At 44.2% G+C, this 16,543-nt stretch overlaps 1 protein-coding gene across 1 annotated transcript; it reads right to left on the reverse strand.

Annotated features, from left to right (window-relative positions):
- Nucleotides 1–14,657: 14,657 nt before the first annotated feature.
- Nucleotides 14,658–16,363, reverse strand: GADD45G (growth arrest and DNA damage inducible gamma). The gene is made up of 4 exons (XM_027653224.1): nt 16,236–16,363; nt 16,018–16,119; nt 15,697–15,910; nt 14,658–15,336 (listed from the first exon to the last, which is right to left on the reverse strand). Exons 1-4 carry the CDS (start codon nt 16,286–16,288, stop codon nt 15,226–15,228), a joined length of 480 nt encoding a protein of 159 aa, XP_027509025.1. The 5' UTR covers nt 16,289–16,363; the 3' UTR covers nt 14,658–15,225.
- Between the last annotated feature and the right edge of the window lie 180 nt (nt 16,364–16,543).

Consider the following 16,543-nt stretch of genomic DNA (forward strand, 5'->3'; position numbering starts at 1 on the left):
CTAAATGACAGGCTTGACATTTATTGCCATCAGGATGCTCTGGCTTGCTGAGGTGAGCACTGCCCTTCTAGGTAAAGATCCCTTCTCAGCAGTCCATCCCCAGACTCTGGACATTCTCATCCCAGCATCCGGCACATTGCCAAGACTGGGACAAATGTCCTAAGACCTGGGTGGTGGAAATGAGACCCAGTGCACCTATCCTGTGGGCTTCATATGTCCTTTCAACACGTAGTGACTGTGGACCAGCCTGTCTTTCACAGGAAAAGGTTTGTTGCAGAATAAAGTTACTTTTCTCAGTTACAAGCAACGCTTTATGGAGTCTTTTCCAAAGCAATGGGTGAGGGGTATTTCGAAAGCAATGGGACACAGTTATGTGTCCCAAGTGAACATTTTCAGATCCATTACTGGTCAGTTCACAACACTTTCAACTCTCATTGTCAGCCATTTTATTAAATATGCATTTTTCACTAGTAAACAATTCCTAGAAAATATTGGTTGTCAGTTTTAGAAACTAACTTCATACTCCTTGAGGAGTTTTGTTATACACAGAATTAAAATCTGCCTTAAAAACTTCTCCTTAGTAGAATGCAAATTATTTGTCCTTTGGTCTTCTTTCCTTTGAGGCACAGCATCCCAGGAGCAGAAGGAGTTTTCTGTTGGCTGATTTCCTCCAGTGTTGCACAGTTAGTTTAATTTTTATTTTTTTTTTTTAGCAATTAGTTTCTCTGTAGCAGTATCCCCATAATTTTAACATATTTTTACAATGAAATTTCAAAGAAATATTAGAGATACAGTGGGCCTGCAATACTTGGGAAAGATGTTCTGGATCTCAATTTGGCTTTCTTTCTAAAGTGAAGTGAACACACAGGCAAAATTAATTTTTAACTACATCCAGTGGTGCTTTTTCCCTCCACAAACTAGTTTAAAGACTTAATATGTCATGCACTTCACTGTGTCAAAAGACAGAACACAAAGAAGCTACTTTCCTCATTTCTCCTTCCTTAAGATTAAATAATTAACCAGGCCCCACCCTAAAAATAGCTGCAGACTCACCACACTTGTCTTTAAGGCAGAAGTTTTAATGCTTTTTCACAGAGTGTAGTTATAGAAGGGTGTCAGGGTATCTGAAAGCTCACTTTTGCTCTGAAATGCTGTCTCCAGTTTAGCTGATGCAAGGCTTCAAAACCAGAGATGAAAAAATTACCACGAGCTACAGACTTTGACCTGCAGGCATCACTCACTGAGCATGTGATTTTGTAAGAAAGCTCACTTTGCCTTTGTCTTCCTCTTACCCTAAAGAGAATATGGTGGTAGTTTTGGTCCATGGAATACTGTTTCTGCAGAAAGACTGTGGTGACCCAGGGATCTGTTGGGAACACTCAAAGAGTCAAAGTCAACCTGGACACAGAAATTCTCTTTGCAGCATCCACACTCTTCTGGCAAGCGAGCCAGATACAAGTGTCATTCACTGCAGTTCTCTTCGAAGACACGACAGAAAGATATGGCCAAATGTCCATAGGAAAAAAAGATACAGCAATATCCTTAGGAAAGAACAATGGTGGAATTACTTACATTTTACTAAGACTTGCCAGGACGTTGGTCCCTTGCTGGGTCCTGTAAAATCTTTGGAGGAAAAAAGTCCTTTCTGTGGGAGTAAAATACCCCCCTGTACATAGCCGGTAAGTAACACAAGGGCCATATTCTGGGCAGAGGTATAATAATAATAATAATAGTAATAATAATAGTAGTAATAATAACAACAACAACAATAATAATTATTAATAATAATAATAATTAATAATAAACCCTGCTAACTGTCTTGGTTTAAAGGTTAATTTTGAGGCAGAAACTCCGATAAAATGAACTCCCTCTCCTTTTATTCCCCACCAATATGGAAAGACAAAATGAGAGCAGGTATAAGTGGAAAAATAAAAATTTAATGATGAGGAAATAGCAGCAACCACAAAGATACAAAGGAAACAGCTTACCTACAAAGAGGGGAATTCATCACCCACCTGGACCCCCAGGAACAGAGGGAAAAAGATGGTGGAGGGTCCTCCTTGCAACCACCTTCCTCTGCCCAGCCAAAGAGGAGAAACAATGGGGAAACAGGGGCAAAAGCTGTCAGCTGTTGGCTCCTCAGCTTGGGGTTCCTGCATGCTCTGGGCTCCCTGCTTGCTCACCAACTGTGCTCATCCTCAGTCCCCAGATTTCACACTGCGTGCAGCACATGGGACAGGTCTGCCCTACATTTTTCTCTTGTGAAAGGTAAACAGCCCCTAATTTTACAGATAAATAGCTTCCCCAAACTCCACGGTTGTTTTATCTTTCAAGGGGTCACATCTATTAAAGAGCTTGCAGGCCCTGTGAAGAAAATCATGAACTGCAATCACATACAGCATGGTTACACTTCAGTTTTATGTTTCTTCTCTGTTTCATTTTTAATTTTGACTGCATTGCTGCCATGCCTGCAAAACCATGCCTTTGGCTTTTTCAGCCTGCATGACTGCGAGTGTGGGTGACTGCGCATAGTTGGAGCGACAACCCACATGCTTACAAGATAGATACACTTGTTGGCTAATCGTCCTGGCTGAGGGGAGGGAGACAGGACAGCAGCTGAGGCAACTGTGCAAGAATGCAGAGTACCCAGCACCGATGCCATGCTGAGTTTCAGTCCCCCGTGTGTGCTCGAAAAACTGCAGGAGCGCACAGTGCAATCCTCATTAAAGTAGAAAAGGTAGGCCATAAGTCTTGGAAGAGCAGTACTCCTTTTCCTACAAAAGGGATGTGCACAAATTCAGCTGTAGAATCAGAAACCCACTTCCCTACTTCCTCTTTCACATAATGTGTAGAAAAATCAGTAGTTGCCAATGAAGGCGTTTTTTCTTGTGCTGCTGTGTTTTTTGAAGAGAGCTGCACACCATGCCTCCAGAAGAGAATCTAATACTTCAACATGAAGGCCTAGGTGCTGTCTCTAATTAGAAGTATATATCAAAAGTAAATACAGAAACATTTTTCAGGAGGAGCAGCTGAGTAAGGCTGAAGACAATTAAACCATAAGGTAACATACGGTGAGATTTTTGTCTTTCTACCCATCAAATAGAGATGTATCTTGGTCACACTATGCCCACATCTTCCAAAAGTTGGCACCATGTCCACATCATCCAGCTAAGCAGAGGTACTGTATGTTTCAGATCCTTCAGCAATATGTGCTGCACTGGCATGATGCTTATAAAGCACTCTGGGAGTCACAATTCCCATTGTCGTGCAAACAGCAAGGAAAGTCAAGGGTGGTACAAATCCTGAGGGACTCCGAAGCAGTCATGCAGCTTCCCAAGGGAGACTATCACAAAGTGACAAATTTAGCTCTCATCTCATCACTCTGAATTGGGCAGAGCTACCATCACAGCAGTTTGGCCCAATGTTTACGGTTTCCTAATAAAGTTAAGCAGAGCATCTCTCTTTTTCCAGCAGCAGCAGCACAATCTCTGTGAATTACATAAGGGTAGCAGTTTGCAGAACTGCTTTCAGTGGCTGCTCTATCTCTCTGACTTTTCACTCTGCAGTAATATCCCGCTGAATAAATACATTCATAAACACCATATTCAGAGGGAAGGTTCTCCTCTGCTGGATTTTCTGGTTCAGAGGGAATGTTCTCCTCTGCTGGATTTTCTGGTTCAGAGGGATGCAAAAATCAGTGGCTTCCAGTGTCCAGGCCTGTTTTGTTTATGCCTGAAAAATGATGGTCAGGCAATGAAATCTTCCTGGGGAAAGGGCAAGAGTGTTTCTGTTTGGGGGAATTTGTGATAATAAAAGGCTGACATCCCTCATAGAAAGGGCCAACTTAGAGTTAACTCTAAGTTTCATCCACATCTCTCTTCAAGCCACATAGCTATGACTAGTATTTCTGCACGTGTAAAGTGATAGGGCCCAAAATAATGTTGTCTCTGTTGTATGAATTGTGTGGGAGGAAAAAACCCTTCAGGTTTACTCAGCTTTATTTGACATAGTTTTGTCAGCTGTTGGCTCCTTAGCTTGGGATTCTTGAGTACTCAGTGTTCCCTGCTCACTTACCCACATCAAGGCTCTATAAAATAATACTGTCTTAGCCAAACACCTAAAGAGGAAAGCATTTCTTGAAAACTAATAGAGATGGTATTTTTATGCAGGTAACATTTAATTTTGGTTTCAGACAACGGCTACCTTCCTGTATCTTTGCTCTAGCCCACAAGTTGGATTCAGTATTTGTTTTTAAAGTCTCCCCTGCCCTCTGTCCTTTCACTGTCAGAGAACCTAATGCTTGTCTGGATACAGCCATATATTCTGAGACCACTCACTAGGCAAAGGGGCCTAAGAGACACCCTGATCGCCCTGCCAAGGTGACTTTTAGGTAGTGTAAATCCTGCATCCTTGGGGGATCTTCAGCCTGTATAAGGTAGTACAGGCCTCCAGCTGACGAAATTAGATGACATTGGAAAGCACCTGGGCTGGCAACTGGACCTCAACACCTGATATTTTGTATTTTTGTTAAATTTCCAAATTCAAGGAATTTATACCTCTTCTTTGAACACACCCACATCCTCGTCATGGCGTACAGCTTCTAACAGAGAGCAGTTCCTGCCACTATCAAGAGCATACATCAAACTGCAATAATATTTTCCTTAGTAAGCAGTATAGCCCTTCCTGAGTTCTAATATATGACTTAATCAGAATAAAAGGCCTTCCTTCCACACAAAATTAACAGTGAAGGCTTGCAATGGTCTCCTGCAAAAGACATACTCATTGACATGATCATTGGACCCTTGTAATTATATCTCTGCCTTTAAAAACAAACAGAATATGCCTTCCACTTTACTGAGGCAGAGAGGATCAATGGAAGCGGGCAGCAGGGAGCTGAGCAACCCTCTTCTCAGACATCCTTATACACTTCACCTAGGAACTCTCTTTTTCTGTATTTCTGGAGATTTCTGGTCCTTCTTCAGGGACCTTTTGGATGCGATTTTGACCTGTCTGCGCACTTCCTATGTATCTATTGCCAGTACCTGAATTTTAAGCATTCAGCCTCTAAGCAAGGTATGTTCAAAATATGTATTGGTACCACAGCTGCGCTAGACACAGAAATTCCCAGGGCTGCAGCTTTGTGAAGAATTTCACATAGGGGAAGGATCCCTATGTGCTTGCCCTTTTCTTACACCCTTCTCTAGACGTCTGCTCTTGGCTACTGAGAGAAAAAAAAATACTAGGTAGGATGGACCTTTTCTTTGAACCTGTATGGTTAAATATTTCGCTGCACTTTGTCCAAAAGTCAAGCTACATTGCTCACTGTTCACATATGTGAGTGCTGCAACAGGTATTTGTGAGTGATCAGGTGTTTCTACACTATCTGCAAGGAAGAAAACACTGGTAGCATCTAAAGCAAACCACAAAAGTCAGCAGTGACAAAGATGTGTTATGTTGTCTAATCCACGCTGATCATGTCCAGTACACCATATGACTTTTCTAGGGGTTTTTCTGGTTTACTTTTAACACTAGTTGTAATGCAGCACAGCAGTGTCCAGCATTGGTACATCTAATTGGTATCTTATAAAAAGAATAAATACGAAGGACTGTTAAAAATAAAAATACACCACAAACAGCTGTAAGTAGCTAGGAGGACAATGAATCTTTTAGGAACAGGTCACATTTCAGAATTAACATTATCGTTTTTCTGTCTTGTTTTAATGTTTTTGTCTTTTTTTTTTTTTAATAACAGATTGGGCACCAATAACAGCATCAAAGTAGGGCATTAGATATTAAAATATATATTCTTAAATATTACCTGTGTTTTCTAGCTATATAGAGTCAGCTTCTGCTACTTGGAGGTTGAAAGTCAGCAAAGAGTGCAAAAAGGAGAAGGGCTGGCGTTAGGGCACTTCTAGAAGGGATGATTATTACAGGCAATTAGGCTACACAATTGCCCCAGGAGAGGAAATCATCTGCTGCTAAGAAACAAAGAAACCGTAGTTTCTAGTAGCAGCCCCCAACAGCTGATGTGCTGCTGCTCTGAAAGGCTTTATATAAGTGTATTTGGTAACCTCAATTGTGGATTATATTCAGTTTTCATTTCAATAAACAATATGCCACTGGCAGATTAGAATTTTGCTGTGAAAGGTGAGTCCGGTGGCTGCTTTCTTCTGCACTTGTCATAAAAGGAAATTTTATCTCCAGCTTGTGGAAGGAACTGCAGCTTCTGAAGTTTCCCACTAGTCTTCTGATATTCTCCATAGCTTCAGGGGGTCACGGAGAACCTGTCCATGGTATGGTTTTAGCAGATAAGTAGTTGGCTCAGTGTAGATAAATCAGGTGGGAAATGGGGAGCTCTGAGAGGCTGGGGCACGGAGGAAGCCCTTTCCCCTCCTGAGGGGCAGGAAAGTGGGTGGGCTGGGTTCAGCCCCTCAAGGTGTCTGGGGCTGAAACATCCCTGCAGCCACTACACCTCTGGTGACTCAGAGAGTGACAGACAGTGACACACTTGCTACCCTCTCCTGTTTTAACTTCAGCCCCTGTCAAAGAGGCACTGCAGAAACCTGAAAAGGGCAACCAAACCCTGCAGACCCGGAAAAGCCTGGAGCAGCCTCCTCGTGCACAGGGAAGCTGCACAGATACCTCTGAAGCTGTGGGCTCTGCAGAGGCAGCAATACAGGATGTGAGCCTAAGGGGGAGAAATGCAGGTTTAGGAGGTGAGGAACCAGTTCTTGCAAAATGTCCTCAACCAGCCGAGGCTTGTGCAGTAACGTCAGCGCTCCTGGGAGCAGAGCGTGCTCCAGCATCTGCTCCACAGGGTCCTCCTGGATGGATAATAAACCTGCATGGGTTTATTATCATAATTAACGCCACAATTTGCTTCAAATGACATGCTGCAGTAAGTTATTAGTAATTCAGGTGAAGGTACAGCAAGGCCAGTCAAATGTTTACCTTGTAAACAAAGCATCATATTATCCCTCGGGTCCATGCGGACGGTCACATGTAACTTGCGTGATGCAGCAGGGCTGTTACAATGGCCACGAGTTCTGGAGCCTGGTTTCACCTGGATGTGTAGCTTAATGGCTGATTGTGCATGCTGCCAGATTCTGTTTCTGCAGCTGAATTGTTCAGAAATCCTTTCTCCAGAGATGATTTTCTGGAGCCCGCACTGAGCTATGAGCACACACAGCAGGCTTTGCACCAGTCAGGACACTGAGTTGCTCTGATCTATCTAGACAACTTTTGCAGATCTTGTAGGGCTTGATTATTTTCAAGAGCTCTGATCCTGTGGCCAGCTGGTTCAAAAATTCATTGTGGAGCTCCACATAAGGTGCTCAGTGCTGCAATCATAGTCTTAGGACATGTCTTTGTGCCCCCAAACTCCAGTGACCATTTCTACTCCTGATGCTCTCCACTCAGCCACATATCTCCAACTGTGCTTCTTTAAAAGCGAGTCTCCAATGCTTCCACATTCTGGCTGGTTAGAGCACCACTAAGCTCCCCTTGCAAACTAGGTACAGAGCAGCCTGTATTTCTTAATGGTTAGATATGGAATAATTAGGGTGCCAAAACTGTATTACACCATTGCCTTGAAAAGTACCATGCTGAGTTGCTTTTACATGCTTTGTAAGCTACTCTTGCACAACTCCTTCCCTTCTTGCTTGAATAAATTCAGTGCTACCTCATCAGCTCCTGCGCCACAGGGTGCCCAAATCACGGGCCCTTGGTATCAGTGAACTAACAACTGTCGAGAAGCATAGCACGAGACAAATAGTTAATTGAAAATGCAGTCCAGAAGTTTGGGTGGAGGAGGTACAAGAGCTGAGAAACCCTTCACATAGTTTTCTGGGTGTTGCTGTTGTTTTACCACTAAGTGACCTGACCCATGGGAAGCATACAACACAGGCAGACCTTTGTAGCACAGTATCAGGTTTGTTTGTTGGTTTGTTTGTTGTTTTTTTTTTCTGTTGAAACAGTCAAGCTTGCAGAAAGTGTCAAGCCAGGGAATTCCATTCTGCAGCTGTATTCCAGTGGCAAAATTCCTTCTGACAAAAGATGGAGCAGCGCACAGGGAGACAAAATGCAAGCCTACTTATACAGTGTCAGATTTGAATCATTCTGCATCTCTTTCTTGTACATGTATGAATGAGTGTTTATGGGTGAGAAGCTATTTTGCATACACACTACAAGGATATGTGTACTATGTTTAGTTAAATGTAGTGTTTCTCTTCTTGAAGTATGTCTGAATTATTTTACAGGTACAACTACCATGATTCATTGTTAGTGTTATTTATCTATTTATTTAATTTAGCCACCCAGCTCCTCTACTGCTTCTCAGGACTTAGCTCTAAATGAGGAATTATTTTACCAATTGCACATATCTTAAAGTGAAGAAAAATATTATAAAATTCAAGATGTACCTTAGCACTGGGACAAAACCACAACATCTTTCCCAATTAAAAAATATTTTCACATGTGTTACAGGCCATGGAGAAGAGCCAGAAAGCTGTTTTAGATGTTATAAAAGCAAAAAAGCAACACTTCTAAAATTTTATTTAAATCAAGAAACCAGATTCTGAATTGGAAAATATCTCTTTGCAGAGAGCCATGCAGTCTACCTTTGCTGTAAATTAGACTAGCCAGATGGTTAGGGAGACATGGAACAATTTTTGTGGTCACATTTAATAGGCAGAAAGCTTCCTTCTATTGCCTACAACCCGGAAACACAATCAAAAGCACCTGGTTTTAAATTTGTACAATTCAGCCCGACTTCAGAAGGCAGTGACCTATAAAAGGCTGAGCCTGGCATCCGTGGGGGTGAGTGATTCCCATCCCAGACAGGACAGGCTCTGTGCAGCCCATCTATCGTCCCTCTGCAGGAGGGGTAGCATCCAAATAACACTGTCATGTAGCACTAGCCAAGAGTGCTTGTTATTGCTTTATTCTTCATCACTGTTTGAAGGATTTTATAGCACTACAGAGGCAGGGCAGAACGTGAGACAGAGAGCATGTGTACTAGTGAAAAGCACAGCTGATTCTCTGGAAAAAGTGAAGTGCTTTGCCATCCTTCCATTTTTAACCACATCTGGCTAGCTTGCACTCCATTCCTTATGTTCCATAAACATGCCTTCAACAGCACAGAACCACCTACATCACACTTTTTTTTTTTTATTGTATTTACTCTTAAATCCAGAAAAACAGCCTACAGTAAGTAGTTTGCTTTTAACACTGGCAGATGTAAAGCACAGAAACGTTGCACAAGAGCAACAGACACTCTATCACTGGCATGAGATTCCGCACTCTGCCATTCTGTAATCTCCTACCATGTCAGGAGGTGCACTACCTTGCACTTATCTACGTTTTAAAAATTGTTTGTGGCGTCGTAACAGCTTAATCCAGGTACTCAGATCTCGGTGTAATGTTTTCTCTCGGGGTACCACCGCACTGGTGCAGGAAGTCCAGCTGTGTGATGGGTGGCGACAGAAGTGGGCAGGTGGAGACAGAAGCGGTGTCAGCCCCTGCTCTGGCCAGCACAGGATCTGCACGGTGCCCTGCCTGCCCTGTGAGGAGGCACGGCTGTGGGGTGGGACCACCACGGCTCAGGAAGCCACCTGCTCCTCAGGCACCAAGGCAATGGGCCAGGCAAGGCTGTCCCAGCGCTGCCAGTTGGACGGTGCCGGTCCGTTACAAAAAATACCTTTGGCAACACTTCTAGAAATAGTTCCATTAGTCGGTCTTGCCTCAGAAACAATTAAATTCGGCAAGCTGCTGCCAAAGCAGATTTTTAAACCTATTAGTTCAAAAGCATGCATTTGTTTAAAGCAAATTGGTATGTGTATTACACATTTTGTGAAAAGCAGGCCAAAGTACTTCTCTTCTTTGATTGCCAAGACTTGCTTATTTACTCTTAATCAGCAAATAATTGTCTGAATGTACCTCAAGTGTGGTCCCGTGAACTGAATGCCCAATAGCAGCTGGAAAGCATCAGAGAGTTCCCTAGAGTATGTCTTCTGGGTTGTTTTTTTCCAAGAAAAATCCTGTTTGCATGCTCCAAGTCTGTTCTGCCATATGAACCAAAGCAGGTTAGCAGGAGAAGATCCACAGATTCATTCCATCCACTCAACCAATCCAAGCTAAAACACTTAATGCAGCTGTGCCACACAGTAACACATCCTTAAGCAGAGAAGACAAGCCTGAAGTCTGGCAAGTAAATTTATGGCTACGCAGCTAAATAAGTTGATTGGCTGGAGAGTTTTAATTCTGGGCTCACAGTTAAGCATATCGGCGTCGGAATGTACTTAGTAGGCATCTTGTTTCTGAAACAAAAATTTGAAATATTGGGCCTTGGTTACTTGTTTATGCATTTAAATAGAAATTACTAAACACCACTGCTTTGTGCTGGCTTCAGTAGGATGTGAAAGGTAAATTGCTGTAGCCTGGTACTCCCAAACAGGGAGTAGAAAGCAAAACTTAAAATCACCACTCAGAAAATTCCTTACTTCGTGGTGTGATGGGACATAAAAATTCCTTCTGATGTTGAAATTCATGTTGCATGTTCTTTGTTAAATTTTGTCACTATTCTGCAATGGATTACAGCACCTAGGACTTTCTACCAAGAGTTAAAACATACTTTCTTAAAAAAAACCAAAAAACCACGAAAACAAACAAAACAAAACAAAACAAAACAAACCACAAAACAAAACAAAACATCTCAGTTGTAGCACACAGGAAACATAAAAACAGTAAGTAAACCTTGTGTTATATCTCTATAGTTATCTCTCCAAAGCAGGGGAAAAAAAAAAAAACAACAGTTGCACAAACTAGTTTTGAATCAGCAGTGATTCACTGACATTGCAAAGTCATGATTTCAAAGTAAAATCAGCTCTACAGAGAGGATTAGACACACAGAAGAAAATAATTTTGTGTTATTTCCAGGCATAAAAGGAAAATAAGCATGTAGAATAATCATACATCAATATACTGGAAGACTGGAGGAGATATTATAATCACTATAACTGTGATGTTTGGGATCTGATTATACTTTTAAAGACACCAATACATTCAAATTAATATTTCACATACACTCCAATAGTCTGAATGTTCTGTATAAAGATATTTTACTGCAGAACAATGCAGAATAATAGGAGTATTCACTCATAAGATAATTATACACAAAGTATTAACTCAGTTTTTTACAATATCCTATTGTTGCATGTTCAGACATTACCAAGTGAGTAAATCATACCTGACATAACGAAATGAATAAGGAATAAGCAGGAATGAAAAGCAGTTTTCACAAAAACATGTAGAAAGGATGGCTGTGGTGAGGTGCACGTGCTGTCTGTGCAGCTCCATCCCCCTGCCAGTCTTAAGATTCTGGCCCCTGTTCTGTGGATGAATACTCGTGAGCACAGCTGTCCACAGTGTGTGTCCCCACCAGGAATACAACACTCACACACATCCTTCTCTGCACATCTCTCCTGCACACACATGTGATGGCATTTGCTTCCACTGGAAAGATCCTGTCTGCATATTTGCCATCTTTTAACCTGGGAACACGCTGCTCTTTCCTCCTGATGCCAGGGGACCTGAGGGCTGGAGTAAACAGATTTATTGATATGAGACACGTCTCCCTCACACAACAGACAGCAGTGCTATGGCATGTTTCCAACACCAGCGTTTTTGCAAAGATTTTCTCCTTGCAGAACATATGTTAAGTCAAACAGCCTCCACCTATAACTAGAACTCACCCAGTCTGCAGAACTCTAAGCTCCTTCCCTGAGCATCCAGTGCTATAAGCACTGTTTATAACATGCAGCATATGCACAGATCTTATGCTAACAGTATTCAGTGCAGCAGTTTGCCCGTCTCTTTGTAATACAGCCTTTGTTATCTTCCTTTTTGTATTTCCTACTCAACAGAAAAGCAAAATCTTTGCTTACAGCAACTGTGTGTTGGTATTCATACATATATATCCTGGTAAGATGGTAAGTAAGTTAATACAGCACATACTATAACAATCTGGCATCTGAAGAGATCATCATCTACAACCACAAAGAGAGAAAAGTAAAGTGATGCACAGAAGTGCAACAGGAGGAAAACAGAATTAAGAGAAGGAAACCACATGCAAGGGGAAATTCCTGTCAGTCAGTAGTACTATTAGATGGTGAAATAGATACGCAGGCAGAGAAGCACAAACCCATTGCTCAAAAAACCCAAAATGAAACCACATGGATCATTTCATGAAAAAATGTACTCAGAAGTGTGGTCAGCACAACATGAATGTCTATGATTACAATACTGAAATACACAGGTTTTACTGCCTAGTGGCACACAGGTTTAAGGTTTGATGGACGGCAGAGCCAGAAGTGCCACCACTCTGTGACTCCACTCCAAGTCCTGCAGCTTCTGCCATGTCCTTCAGCTGGATCATGTCCTGCAGAACCACCTTTTATATCAACAAATATATCAACCTCACTCTTCTCCCCAGAGCCCCCTGACACAGCCCATCATGCCACAAACCAAGCCAGCCCTTGAAGACCATGCAGCACAGCTGGGATGTGGGCACCTCAGCAGAGCTCCCAGCAGTCCTGGAAACCTGTAGTGTCTCTCTCCTGGGTACTTCTGTTTCCTGGGAAGGCAAAGTACTCAGGGCACATTGCTTACTGACACAAGAGGTTAGTGTCCCCAACCTCCAGATCCCTCAGGTACTTGAGAAAACATCCTGGACATCTGGTGAGCCAACCATCTCCCAAGCAGCTGTCCCCACTACAGTCAGCAATACTCAAGTCTACTGTCTACCTTTAACAACTGTATAGTTGCCCCTTGCACAGTTATATAGCTGAGTACATAAAGATGTAGATACCATCTGCTGAATTTTTGCTACATTAAGTCGAGGTGATCATTACAGATATTGGCAGCAGCATGTAACTGGCAAGTTACAGCTGTCTTTGGTTGCACCTCCGTATTAATAACATTTGCAGGCTAATTCAGTTTTGTACTATTTGCATTACAGTGCATTTGCATTGGTCTGGAAGGGATTTCGGGAGAATTGTACCTGCCACTAAAATAAGAAATCACGTGCCTCTCGCGGGGCACAGCTTACAGCTTGAAAAGGGTGATGGTAAGGCGAAGATCACGCTCCTCTCTACTCAGACACTAGAGAACACGTTCCCACAAGGGGTTTTAGGTGTTGTCTCACTAATTTCATTGTTTGCTGCATAGTACATTTCTTCCAAAAAAACCTGGAAAGTTAAACTTCTACCAGTTACCACTGTCTACGCCTACTGTCTCAGCAAACAGAGCAGTTATGCATTCTCTCTGCCATACTTTAATGGTCTATGTAATTGTATACATGCTTGAGAACTTCCTTTGGTCTTCTCAGGCTTTTGTTTAAACCACTCAAGGCTGTAAAGTACTGCCTATATTTCACAGGAAAGTTGATTTCAGGACAGTACACTTTAATCTGTTCTTGGCCCTGAGTACTGATTAGGCCCCAGGCAAAGAACAGAAATATATTTCTTGGCTGCAAAATGAAGAAACCTGCATTTATTAAGAAAAAAAATATAAAAATGTGTAATAAAGCACCCAGACTTTACATTTTCTGTGTATCAAGGCTACTGCCTTAAAGGCAGTTTCTGTTATCACAGCTGCCAGAGCTGTTCATTCTCCTGCTTCTCTGTGTGACTTCCCTAAAACCACAACTGCTCAAGACAACCCATGTTGAAGTGACCACTTTTCAGCAAATGCTACTGTCAATCACTGCAAGCCAAGCCTAAAGGAAATGTAATTGTGATAACTGAGTATTTTTTGTGACTATAAAGGAAGTGAGTAGTTTAGTTTTCTTGCTCTCTGGAGAAGAGGTCTTTACTATGCCATTTTAACGTCAAGTCCTGGAGCACTCGTACAGTTTATGCACAAAAATGGGGTGATATTTTCCCTTTTAACACAGGGCCAAATCAGCCTGCCCATATTAACTTTCCATGACAGGACCTCTAAAAAAGGCCACTTCGTCCTTAAATTGTTTTGGACTTAATTTGGTGTTGTCATGCAATTAGGTTTTGCAAAATTGGTTTCTGGAGTGACAGCTTCTATTGTTACAGCATATGGCAATCAGAGAGCAGCTTGTGGCAGATGTGATGTTTATTCACCATTTGCTAGTTTTAGATTTAATGATGTCATTCTAATCAAAGCAAATGTTAGATGTGTTTGACATCTAAGGAGTTCCACAGCCCCCCCCATCATGTTTAAGCTGCTTCTGTTAAGTGGAAACACGTCAGCTCTAAATGCATCTAAGTCATATTTAAGAACTAATGATGCAATTTACTGGAGGTCTGTATTCCAAAAATCCATGTTTCCAACATGCATTGTGTTCCTCCAGCAGACTACAAAGACCACCTATTACAATAAGTGAGCTCATTAAGTATGCAACTCCTCAGTCTTGCAAGCTGTTGCGATAAGCAGCTGTTGCAAGAGGGTAAAAGGTTGAATTATCAACTTGGACAGCACAGCACTTCATTCAGCCAGCCCAGGACAGTATTTGAGCAATAGCTCCATTACTGTGGAGTATACCTCTGACTACAGCACACAAGCAAAGCATCAGTGGTATTTCAGTGACATGCTTCCCCACCCAGCAAGCAAGACACTCCCAGAAATTAATTGTCAAAAATTTATTATGAAAGCTTCAATAGCAGCAAATATTTCAATAAAAGTTATTGCATTATTAAACCAGTTCTGCAGAGTGACCCAAGAGGCCTGTTGAAGTCTGTCTGCTTTGGAATCTCTGTATTTGTCTCAGTAACCAGTCCCCAGCAGTCCACCAAATATTGAAAACTTTCTCCTGCATGTTTTGCAGACAGCACCAACAGTTCCTAGTTCCAGAACTCTATCCAGTCCTTCTGGAAAGTTTTGGCCCACTTCCCCTGACTTTCTCTCTCCCTTCTGAAACAGCTCCACATGGCTGACAAACTTGCAATACTTCTTTCAGTTCCATGGTATGTCAGCCTCTCCATGGTTGCAGCCTACTGAGGCTCACTGGTGAGGTGAGCTGTTCTCCTCTTTCTCCTCTGTAAGAGCCCACTGCATGCCAGTCTGAGGGACCTTAATCCAGTCTCTTGACCAGGCTAATCCATGGAATCAGCAGCTTGTTGCGCAGTTTGGTGAACCCACACCACGTTGAGAATGCAACAAAGGTTTCAGCCTCCCCAGTGCACCGGGTCACCATCACTCGGGCAGGGTGATGGTTGGCACCCAGTCATTGACATTTCGGCTCTCTTCACAAAACAAGTTCAGGTTTTCAAGAGCTGGGTCCTTCCAGCCTTCTTCACTCGGGTTCTGCCGGAAAGAAAAAAAGTTGCACACCATGAGTGCTGCCCGCTAGCTGAGGTCAGCATAATATTTACAGAAGCATTAGCTTAGGATGCCAGGCACTTCCAGACAGTTTCTCTCCTGACACAGACAAGGCAGGAAGCAGAGATGTTGCCCTTGTGGACAACGGAGGAAACCCTCAGTTACGAGAAGTGCTGCCTCCTCCTACTACTACTAACTCAGCTGCCTGTCTGTGTGCCAAGCGCCCTTTCTGTGCCCACAAGAGGACTCGACCACCAGCCGCGGGCGAAGGGGCCGCCCCCGACAGGCTGTCGCCGAGCCCGGCAGCGGCGGGGGGACAGCGCTCGCCTCCCGCGGGACACCCACCGTGATGAGGATGCAGTGCAGGTCCCGCGGCTCCCCGGACTCCTCGCTGGGCCCCACGATGGCCGCCAGCTTGGCCACGTCGTTCACCCGCACGATGTCGATGTCGTTCTCGCAGCAGAAGGCTTGGATCAGGGTGAAGTGGATCTGCAGGGCGATGTCCCCCTCGTCCTCCTGGTCCGCGGCCAGCACGCAGAACGCGACGTTGTCAGGGTCGCTGTAAGAGGGAAGCGGCGCCTCGATGAGCCCCGCGGCCGGCGCCGGCCACCCCCGCCGCCCCGCCGGGCCGACAGCACATTCCCCCGGTCCCGCCGCCCTACTTACACATTCATCAGCTTGGCCGACTCGTAGACGCCGGCGGTGAGGCAGCCTCGGCGCTGCGCCGACACCAGCAGGTCGTGGAGGGCCGTGCCGGCGCCCTGCATCCTGCGGACCGGGAGAAGGCACAGGGTCAGCGCGGCGCCGCCACCACCGCCACCGCCGCCCCGAGACCGGCCGCTGCGCACTGCCCCCCGCCACGGCCCACCGCCACCCGCACGTACCAGTCGTGGCCCACGGGCGCAGGCTGCTGTCCGTGGATCTCCTCCAGAGTCATGGCAGCGAGTCCCCACAGCGCGGCGGCTCCGTCAGCTGCTCGCTAAGCGGCTCCTTCTGACAACAGCCCCGAGCGCTCTGAGGCGACCGAAGCCCGGCCCGCGCTACTTATAGGCCGCGAGGAGACCTCCCGGGCTCCCATTGGTCGGCGGGGGAGAAAGGGGCGGCTTTATTATGCTAATCGGCGCGCGCCGGAGAGGAAGCGCGGGGGGGGGAGCGGGGGAGGGAAGGCGCGGCTCGTGCCGGGAGGCAACGG

The sequence above is a fragment of the Corapipo altera genome, unplaced genomic scaffold (assembly GCF_003945725.1).
Source record: "Corapipo altera isolate COAL_440 unplaced genomic scaffold, ASM394572v1 61305, whole genome shotgun sequence".
Classification (NCBI taxonomy): Eukaryota; Metazoa; Chordata; class Aves; order Passeriformes; family Pipridae; genus Corapipo; species Corapipo altera.

Bases quoted from the DNA above. Each gene is read 5' to 3' on its own strand.
- GADD45G (XM_027653224.1), bottom strand. From the start codon at position 16,288: ATGACTCTGGAGGAGATCCACGGACAGCAGCCTGCGCCCGTGGGCCAC. The intron at 15,911-16,017 runs GTAAGTAGGGCG...TCCCTCTTACAG, and splicing joins TCGGCCAAGCTGATGAATGT to CGACCCTGACAACGTCGCGT. The intron at 15,337-15,696 runs GTGGGTGTCCCG...TCTTTCCGGCAG, and splicing joins TGCACTGCATCCTCATCACG to AACCCGAGTGAAGAAGGCTG.